Source organism: Sarcophilus harrisii, chromosome 3 (genome assembly GCF_902635505.1).
Source record: "Sarcophilus harrisii chromosome 3, mSarHar1.11, whole genome shotgun sequence".
Lineage (NCBI taxonomy): Eukaryota > Metazoa > Chordata > Mammalia > Dasyuromorphia > Dasyuridae > Sarcophilus > Sarcophilus harrisii.
The window spans coordinates 167903968-167914540 of record NC_045428.1 but is presented as its reverse complement, the minus strand read 5'-3'; the positions used below and the strand labels follow the sequence as shown (position 1 = coordinate 167914540).

The window sequence follows — 10573 nt, the reverse complement described above, 5'->3', positions numbered from 1 at the left end:
AAGGAACAAAAAAAAAAAAACAAAAAAAACCAAAAAAAAACTTGCTAAATATATACAATGATTATTTGAGTTACTGGAGGGATAATATGTAAAGTTTAATACTTGAAGCACTGCAGTCTCTTTTTGATTTCCTGACTCAAGAAATTACAAATCTTTTCAGTGAATTCACAGTAGGGTGATTCTTGCTAATTAAAATGACTAAACTATAAAATAAAAAAAGATCACAGTTTTAGTTTCAAAATAAACTGTACTAAACATTTTAACAAAATATCATATTAGGAAACTTCTTTTTGCTTTCTACAAGAAGGTCACTCTATATACTTTCTAAATCAATTTCAGATAATATAACTAAATGTCATCTGTTCATAACATTAAAATTATGTACCATTAAAAATTGCCGGCTCATCTTTCACACAATTTTAAAGTTACACAAGCATTAAAGATGATAAAATTAATTGGCAAAAATAGAACAAGAGAATTGAACATTTAATGTAGTTTAAAAACTTGGGTCATCAATTAATATCCCAAAATGAGATGAAATCAAACACATTTTGTCTCCCATATACTAGGACACGGAAGTTAAAAAGATCAATGAATTAATTTGAAGTTATTTATTTTAAAGAACAAAATGCAAGTTTTGCACTAAGATTCCCTATAATTCTTTTGGCTTTTTTAAAATGACAAAATGTGCTTCACTGATAGGCTATAAGTCTGGTAGCCTTAACACTATAACAACTTTTAGCTGTTTTAAATTAATTTTGATATGTATTGTAAACAATTTCATATTAATTTCTTAGTATTTATCACAGTTTTAATAGCAGTCAAAGCTCATTACAGTTTAAAAAACTTAAGATGGTTTACCTTCTTTATTCCATAATGTGTAACTTTTTTTAGAATCAGTAAAATTGGAAAACCATCTGTTGTGAAGGTGTGCTATCCAGTCTTTTAAGGCAGGCATTAGTTCTCCGCTGCTAGATGTAGAGATGCAGTTTGGATTCATATAAAAAAATAGCAAATTCTTCAAACATGACAAGGATGTGACAAAATACTAACATATTAAGACAAAATGAAATTCCAATCGGGCTCTGAATCATGTACTATGGTCCGACATGGATGTTTCTAACATCATGTCACTTTCATTCATTTCAATTTCAAAGGTTTCTTCCAATGGAGGCCTAGAATCTGTATTCTTCCTTGAATGATGTGACATTTCTATTGGTATAAGCCCAGTTTCTTCCAGAGTCTGTCTTTCTACATCAAATTCCCTGAAATCCCATGGAGGTGAAATGATGTTTTTCAGTGTCTTCATTGTATGTACATCAAAGTCATAACACCTCAACTTGTCTTTGATCTCTGTACCTAAAAAACAAAGGAAAAAACCTCAAGTTACTATTGCCACGATGTCTAAGACCTGTCACTTGTAGGGATATAAGACTGGACTTGTGATTTTATTAGTCCTGGGAACTCTTAAATGAAAAAACTCCCTCTACAAATGCAGGTTGGTGGCTGCTTTGCAATTTATAGTCTTAAGAGAGTAAACTAGAACAGAAGTGTCAAACTTGGCAGTCCACAAAACTCCTGGATGCAGTTTGAACCAGATTAAATTGTAACTGGGAAAAAATATAATTGGGAAATGTTTAATAAACTAAAAATATGATAAGATATAGAAAATGCTCATTTCTAAGTATAAAGCCCACCAGGATACACTTCTATTTTAGTGTATGAATAGTATACACGTTTGGTTTAGAGCACTAAGAGATTAAGAGATTTTACAAGAGTAGACACTCTTGAACACAGACATTATGTGTCACAACTAAGAGTTAAATCCATGTCTTCCTGATGATTCCAAGGTGGGCTTCATATAAAATTATGAAGTGAGAGAATGGGAGATATTGCTGCTTCCAACATCAAAAGGAGAGGGAAAAAAATCCATATAGAAATATTTATAGCAGTAATTTTTTACGGCAGCAGAGAAATGAAAGCAAAGTAAATCTCCACTAACTGGGTAACAAATTCATTGTAAAATAAAATATTATTGTTCCATAGGAAATAATGAATAATACTCTGGAAAAGCTTGACATGACCTGTATGAGTGGATAAAGAACAAAGTCAACAGAACCAAAATAATATGTACAACTACCAAAAAAGAGAATACAAAAAAACCCAAAAAAACCCCCAAAAAACTGATAATGATGCTTGTCTTTTTTTTTTGGCAGAGAGGTAGAAGATTACAGATATGGAGCAAAATATATACTTTTAGACATGGCTAATTTGGTGACTAGTCTGTATTAATAACTTTCTATTATGAGGAAAGATTTTTATTGGGAAGGAGGAAAGTCACTGAGAAATGATAAAAATGTAAACAAAACTTTTTTTTTTTTATAAAAGGAGATGCCATTTATAATAACGATAAAATATATTAAATATCTAAGTATTAATCTACCAAGATTTACACAAGAATTTTAGGAGGAAAGTTGTAAAACAACTATGCAGAAATAAAGAATTAAATAATTGTAGAATTCATTTCAAAACATAACTAAATGAAGTCAACAAAGAGAGCCACCACACTTAATTTGTAATTTTAAAGCAATACAATTAAAATACCAATAGACTAAATATTTTAGGATTAGAAAAAACAATTAGATATGGAGAACTGTTAAAAATAGAGTGAAACTGTTAAAAAATAAATAAATAAGCTCAATAGAACAAAATCAGCACTAAAACCAGTCATAAAGTAAAAAACTAGTAGACTACTGTTGGATAAATGTAAAACTTAAAAGAAATAGGTAAATAATAACAAAAATTATGGGGAAAACATCATGATTAAAGACTATGATGAAACTAGATTTTACTTTTTTTCCTTGTAATTTTTCTTTTAATTAAAGCATTTTATTGACAAAACATATGCAGGGGTAATTTTTCAACATTGACCCTTCCAAAACCTTGTGTTCCAAATTTTTCCCTTTTTCCCCCCACTCCCTCCCCTAGATAGCAAGTTATCCAATACATGTTAAATATGTTAAAATATATGTTAAATCCAATGTATGTATATATATTTATAGTTATCTTGTTGCACAAGAAAAATTGTATCAAGAAGGGGAAAAAAAACTGAGAAAGAAAACAAAAAGCAAGCAAACAACAAAGAGTTGTTTCACAAAGTGAAAATGCTATGTTGTGATCCACTCTCAGTTCCCACATCTCCCTGATGGCTCTCTTCATCACAAGATTATTGGAACTGATCTGAATCATCTCATTGTTGGAAAGAGTCACATCCATCAGAATTGATCATCATGTAATCTTCTTGTTGCTGTGTATAATGATCTCCTGGTTCTGCTCATTTCACTTAGCATCAGTTCATGTAAGTCTCCCCAGTCCTCTCTAAAATCATCCTACTGATAATTTCTTACAGAACAATAACCCATAACATTCACATACCATAACTTATTCAACTATTCTCCAATTGATGGGCATCCACTCAGTTTCCACTTTCTTGACACTACAAAAAGGGCTGCCACAAACATTTTTGCACATATGGGTCCCTTTTCCCTCCTTTAAGATCTCTCTAGGATATAAGCCTAGTAGTAACACTGCTGAATCAAAGGGTATGCAATTAGATAACTTTTTGAGAATAGTTCCAAATTGCTCTCCAGAATGGCTGGTTCCATTCACAATTCCACCAACAATGTATTAGTCTCAGTTTTCCCACATGCCCTCCAACATTTATCATTATCTTTTTCTGTCACCTTAGCCAATCTGAGAAGTGTGAAACTATGATTTAAAAAATGAGACTAGAGTCATGTCTCACCCATTAACACATTCCACATAGAGGACTGATTTATATAGGGTACTCCAAAAAGTCTTAGTACAATTTAAACATTGTTAGTTTAAGAAAACATAACAACATTTCATTATCTTCTCACTTTTTTTCAAATCTATTAAAATTGTCTGAACTTGAAAAATTCTTAATTGTTTAGCAAATATAAGAACATTACATTCTATAAAAGTCAATTTATATATTTATGTTAAATTATAAATAACAGGTATTTTATGATTTCATGTACAATGGTTTTATTTATATATCTGAAGTTCTCTTTGTTGATGGTTGCCAACTTTATGATAAAGAATATGTTAATAAAAATGATGCAATAAAAAGAAAGGAAAAATAAACTGGAGCAAAGTTATCAAAATGACAGGAAGGGATGGGATAAGAATGAGAGAGGTTGGTTTGGAAAGTGAAGGATTTCATTCTCTGGGACTAGGGGGAAGGAGGACTCAATAGATGAGTACACTGACAGGTTTTAATTGTAATACAATTGAGTAAATTCATGTTAGTTAGCCCCAGTGTTCTCAATAAATATGGGTATAAAGTTGGGAACCTGGGGAAACAGTATGTGAATAATGTGCTAGTATATTAGAATGAATGTATAAGAGATTGATGAATAAAAGAATTGCTATGCAGTAGTGAGGATCCTGTTAAAATTACATAAAAAAATTGTAATAAAGTCTGATTCTCTGCCTTAGTTTCAACATTTGTGTATATTTGGCAACATATATATGTGTGTGTATGTACATATAAATAGATTAGATACAGCCATCCCATGATATAAAGACCTCATATTATTTGCTTTCTGAAGAGCTTTAATAATTTCAATAGCTATCGACTGAACACCTACTCTATGTACAGAATCAGACCTAGAGTCAGGAATAAATGGTTTCAAATTATGCCTCAGACACTTACTAGCTTGGGACTACTGGCAAATCATTTAATATATAAAATGGGAATAATATTAGCATAAACCCTCCAGCCCCAGTATTGCTAAGAACATAAAAATGAAATATTTCTAAAGTACTTTGCAAACTTTATATATGTTAGTTATATATATGCCTTATATATGTTAGTTATTATCAACAGTATTGCTAATGCCATGAAGGAGTCAGAAGAAGTACAAGACTTGATTTCTGAATCGAGGATAATATGACCTAATGTTAAGTGGAGAAGACAAAGCATATAGACATTCGAAATGACTACAAAACATTTCAGTAAGTATATCTTTATGGAGCATCTTAACTTTATGGTTCTCATTGGATCCATGCCATGAGATAAATTTATAGGCGAGACTGATTACAAAGTCATTTTACAAACATTTTAGTAGTTCAGCAATTCAACTTAAGATTGTAAAATGTTGAAATCTACTGTCTCAAATAATCACAAAATCTCAAAGGTAAAAGGGATCTCAGAAGCCATCTAATTTTAATCTTTCTTTGAACAAACATCTACCCCACCTAAGTGTTGAGCCCAACTTTCAGTAAATGTAAAGATATTACCTGCTGAAGCAGTCCATTCCGTTATCTCTCAGCTCTAATTTTTAGGAAGTTTTTCACTATACAAATCTAAAATTTGCCCTCTCCAAGATGAATACAACTTTCACATTCCCTTCTCATTCCTTTCCTCTGTCTTTCTCTCTAAATCTTCAGGTGAAGAAATCGAATCCATTTATAGTCACATGAAAAAAATGCTCTAAATCACTATTCATTAAAGAAATGCAATTGAAGACAATTCTAAGGAACTACTTCATATTTCTTTGATGGCTAAAATGACAGGAAAAAATAATGTTAAATGTTGGAGAGGATGTGAGAAAACTGGGATTACTAAGGCATTGTTGGTAGAGTTGTGAAATGATACAACTATTCTGGAGAAAAATTTGGAACTATGCCCAAAGGGCTATAAAACTGCATATTTGATCCAGCAATGTCACTATTGGGTCTAGATTCCAAAGAAACACAAAAAAGGGAAAAGAACCCTCATGTGCAAAAATGTTTGTAGTAGCCCTTTTTGCAATGAAAATCAAGTAAGCTAAAACATTCTTCTGAACTACTAATAACTTCTGAACTACTAATAACCGTGTAATAAAGAAAATGAGATAAGTCTGGCAAAACCTGTTCCCTCATGAAGTCATTCTGGCCCTTTGTATGCCTCACATTCATTTTTATATGACAAATATTCTCTTTAAAATACATTCTAAAATCCTATTATAGTTCACATAATCTAGTTTCTTTCCTTTTCTGAAAGCAAGACACTTGCTCTTCTGCAATCCTGGAGGGTCTTTCTTCTCCACAAGCTTTCAAATCTCAGTGGTAACACATGCCAATTTTTTTACTTCTCTTAGGATTAACAACTATTTTGGCTTTGTTCTGACTCCAGGATATTCACCAGGTGTCCCAAAGACCTGGAATTCTCTCATTCTTCAAATCCATCTCTTGGCTTTCAAGTCTCAGCTAAAGCTTCATTTTCTGCAAATGTCTTTAATTTTAAGGTTGCCCCTCTAAGATATCCCCAACTTATTCTGTATGTACCTTGTTTGTTTTTCTTTATTATTATAAACATCCCACCTGTTCAGAATGAACAAATTACCTTTTCTTTTAACCTAGTTTTTAAAAAGGCCTTTTTCTGGTTATCTTGTTAAACACACTCACCCCTTACTCCTCATACCTCTTTTTGTTGTCCTTAGATTTCATTATGAGATACCAGCCTTTTGTATGCAACTTCTATTACCTGGCCTTGCATCTATCCTTCATCCAAATTGAACTGAACCTTTTCCTTTTTCTTTATAATTGTATCTTTCTGTATGTGCCCAATTTCAATAGTAAGATTTGGCAACAGATTAAATATGTGGGATTATAAGAGTCATCTTGGACACTGAGATTGTGAATCTAGAGGGCTGGAAAGATGATGCAAAGCAAACCAGGAGCAAAAAGGAAGGTACTAAAGGGAGAAAGTTTGGAGTGGGCACAAATAATGAATTTTATCTTGGAGATACCAAGTTTGATACATACAGGATATAGGGTTTTGAATATCTAAAGAGCAACTGGAGATGTGAGTCTGAAGTCAGAAAAGAGATCAGGGATAGGTATACAGATCTAAGACTCACCAGCACAGAAATAATAATTGAATTTATGGAAGCAGGTGATATCACCAAGTAATACTAGAGAGAAAAGAGAAAAGTTGACCACAGTCAGGGGTCATTACAAGGATAAAGATATAAGAAAGGGCATTGATAGGGAACAGTCAAATAGGCAGGATAAGAACCCAAAGAGCAAAGTTATAAAAACTGGAGATGATAAAAACATCCAGTGAGTGATAGTCTCAAATGTTACAAAAGGTCAAAGAGGATTAGAAGTGATAAAAAGCTATTTCATTTGGCAATTAGGAGGTCAATAATAATTTTGGAAAGAATAGTTTCAATTGAATTATGAGGTCCAAAATCAGAATGCCTATAATTTAGAGGAAAGTAAGAAAAAAAAATGAAGGCATCATGTACAAATAACTTTTTCACAGAATTTAACTGGGAAGATAATAAGACATAAATGAGGGCTAGTGAGAATGATAGGATCAAGTGAAAAGATTTTTTTTTAAAAGGATAGGACATATTTGTAATAATATAGAAGGATCCAGTATATAAAATGATTAGAAATTAGAAAATAGGGATGATGATAATGGGGATAATCTTGTGGAAGAGGCAGAAGGGATTGAAATTAAGAGTGCAAGTAAAGAGATTGACCTAGGCAATGACAAGAGTTACTCTTTAGAAACTGCAACAGAGGAGATGATATGTATGGGGGGGAAATGGCATATATTTTTTCAAGATGGTGTTAGTTTTTTTCAGTGAAATATAAGGTGAGTTCTTCACCTGAAAGATGGTGCCAGAAGAAGCTTGAAGAGAAATGAGAAAATTTGGAAAAACTACTATGGCAACTAGAGAATTGATTAGAGGAGTTGGAAGGATTATCACTTTACCATAGAGAGCACTTAGGTAAGACTGATAATATAACTTTGGAGTGGACCCAATCAGCAGTTTCTTTGTTCTCTAGTTCCATTAAACATTATATGAATGGGCATGACAAAGGATGATGATGGTAGTAATCCATGGCCAGGGTCTGGTGAGCATGCTTAGCAATAGGATTTAAGGGCAGAGAATAGAAAAGAGTGTAGAGTTGAACTGGTGTACCCAGAGTGTCAAAAATGAGAAGGAAAGAATGAAGACAGTGTATGAGAGTGAGCTGGGAAAATAGTAAGGGATAAACTGACTGGAAGTCCTGGTGGGGAAGAGTAACAGGATAAGGAGTTACAAGACAAAAGGAAAGCTGAAATGAAATAAAGATCATCACTGGATAAAAGTTTGGAGGATAGAATTTGAGAACTGGAAAGGACTTCAGCAGTCATCTACCTGAGAGCTCTGAAGATGGAGAATCCATCACCAACACTTCTTTTTTTCCAAAACCCCTTCAACATTAATTATTTCTATATGTCATCTCTTCCAATTTGGTTGTTGTGGTTTGCACATTTCCTATTGTTACTGATTGCATTCAGTATTTCATAATGTTGGGGAAAAAAAAAGTAAAGTAACTATAATAATATAAAATATTTGGGAGTCTGTTTGCCAAGACAAACACAAGAACTATGTGAATACAATTCCAAAATATTTTCACACAAAGTCAGATCTAAACAATTGGAAAATATTAATTGCTCATGGGTAGGCTGAGCTAATATGATAAAAATGCTAACTCTACCTAAATTAATCTATTTATTTAGTACCATGCCAATCAAATTATCAAAAATTATTTTATAGAGCTAGAAAAAATACCAACAAAAGTCATTTGGAAGAACAAAAGGTCAAGTATATCAACTGAATTAATGAAAAAAAATGCAAAGGAAGGTGGCCCAACCATATCATATCTACAACTATATTATAAAGCAGCAATTATCAAAACTACTTGATACTGACTAAGAAATAGAGTGGTAGGATCAGTAGAATAGATTAGGATTATTTGATATGTTAGGAAAGGAAACGGGAAGGACAAAAATTTGAAAGTTATTTTAAAAATGAATGCTGAAAATTATTTTTACATGTCATTGGAAAAAACAAAATGCTTAGAAAGAAAAGCTCCCACCAAAATACTACGTTACACCATGATGAAGACAATCCCCAAGTTTTTTTAATACTATGCCAGTGAAGTATTAGTTCTTTAAGTCTTATAACAAAAAAGCTTTAGGTATAGGCCTGGAGAAGGAATTTTTTTGGTCACAGCTACACAATTTACAATGATTATCTACTAATTTAGAGATATGTGTAGTGTAACCTCTAGAAAGGGTACCTACTAATAACATTACATAAGTACTGAATTAAAATGAAAGATTTAGAAAGTCATAAAAGGTTACAAGAAGGAAACATTATGCAATTAAAAGAGGTATCAATTAACAGTACAAATAAGACAAATTAGTATCTTACCAATATAAGCTTCTGAGTCACCAATGTACATTTCAATGCAATGCCCAAGCATGGTAACAGAAAATGTATCATCTCTTCTAAGTCCAAGGGCCTGTCAAAATAGGGGTCAGAATATTTACTAGTAAAAAAAAAAAAAGAAATATATGTATGAAATATTTATAAAAGTCTTATTTTTCCATTTTGCGTAAGTAATCCCACCTAAGTCAACCTGTTCAAAGATTTCATGAAAAATGGCCAATTAAAGCAATAAGAGCAAGTATCATACCAATATCTACCTGTATAGATATATATATATGTATATACCTCACAGTTCATATTTTTTAAATTTCATGTCATTTTTTTATTTCATGAATTAAAAAGAATCAAGTACTATTAGTTGGTGTATATTTTGTCACTTTGCCACTGATCCTTCTCTATTAATTCAATTTTCAAACTAATTTAAATGTTCCACTAGGAAAAATAGTTTTAATAGTTATTTCATATATCTTATATGCATAAAAATTTGTGATATATAGCAAATCAATCAATAAACATCAGTTATAATGTATCTAGCACTATCTCAAATCAAATACAGGCTCAAAACTGTTCCTAATTTTAATCAGTTACATATCCTTTAAAGTTATTTTTTTCTTGCAAAGAAAAGAGCCTAAAAGAAATTCCCTACTCTTTCTCTCAGTCTCTCTCTTTGATGAAATTCAGTATGTCCTTCTAAGTTAAACTCAAAAATTAAATCTCATAAAGGATTTCTTGATTTTTTAACACTCCTCCCTCTCCCCCTCCCCCACCTCTATTTAGTCTCAATAAAAGGACTTTTTAGATTTCTCACTTTTGGCAGTTACCTCAGTCTATGAAGGTTACTTTTATACAATCTTAAATTCCCTATCACACTATAGGCTACTCAAGTGCACCATTCATCTCTTTATGTCCTATAATATCTTGTGCATAAAAGGTGCTTATATATTTTTGTGGAATTAAATTTTCTAACTTTAAAATAATAAACACAAAACAAAACAAAAAACCCTAACAAAAAGAATTTTTAAAAATCGCTTGTAGTTTAATTTTAAGTTAAGTATAAATTATAAAGATATACCGTATGAAAATAATCAACTGCACTTTCAAAGTTGCCCATTAGGCTATGTATATAACCTATGGCAGAATAGGTGGAAGCATTCTGGGGAATCAACACTAAGGCTTGACGATGGTACTCTAATGCTTCTTCATATTTTCTGTTAAAAAAAAAAAAAAAAAGTTGATAATTGCATACATTTTTAAAAGCCCCAAATCTC

General features: G+C 31.7%; 1 protein-coding gene across 2 annotated transcripts in view; it reads right to left on the bottom strand.

Annotated features, from left to right (window-relative positions):
* Nucleotides 1–596: 596 nt before the first annotated feature.
* Nucleotides 597–10573, bottom strand: part of CDC16 (cell division cycle 16) — a 51905-nt gene continuing 41928 nt past the window's right edge. For both annotated transcript variants that reach the window (XM_003765702.4, XM_012546208.3), the window contains 3 exons: nucleotides 10378–10513; nucleotides 9288–9378; nucleotides 597–1359 (listed from right to left, as the gene is read on the bottom strand). In XM_003765702.4, the coding sequence (XP_003765750.1) occupies nucleotides 1091–1359; nucleotides 9288–9378; nucleotides 10378–10513 (496 nt within the window). In that variant the 3' untranslated portion in view covers nucleotides 597–1090. The remainder of the gene's footprint in view (nucleotides 1360–9287; nucleotides 9379–10377; nucleotides 10514–10573) is intronic.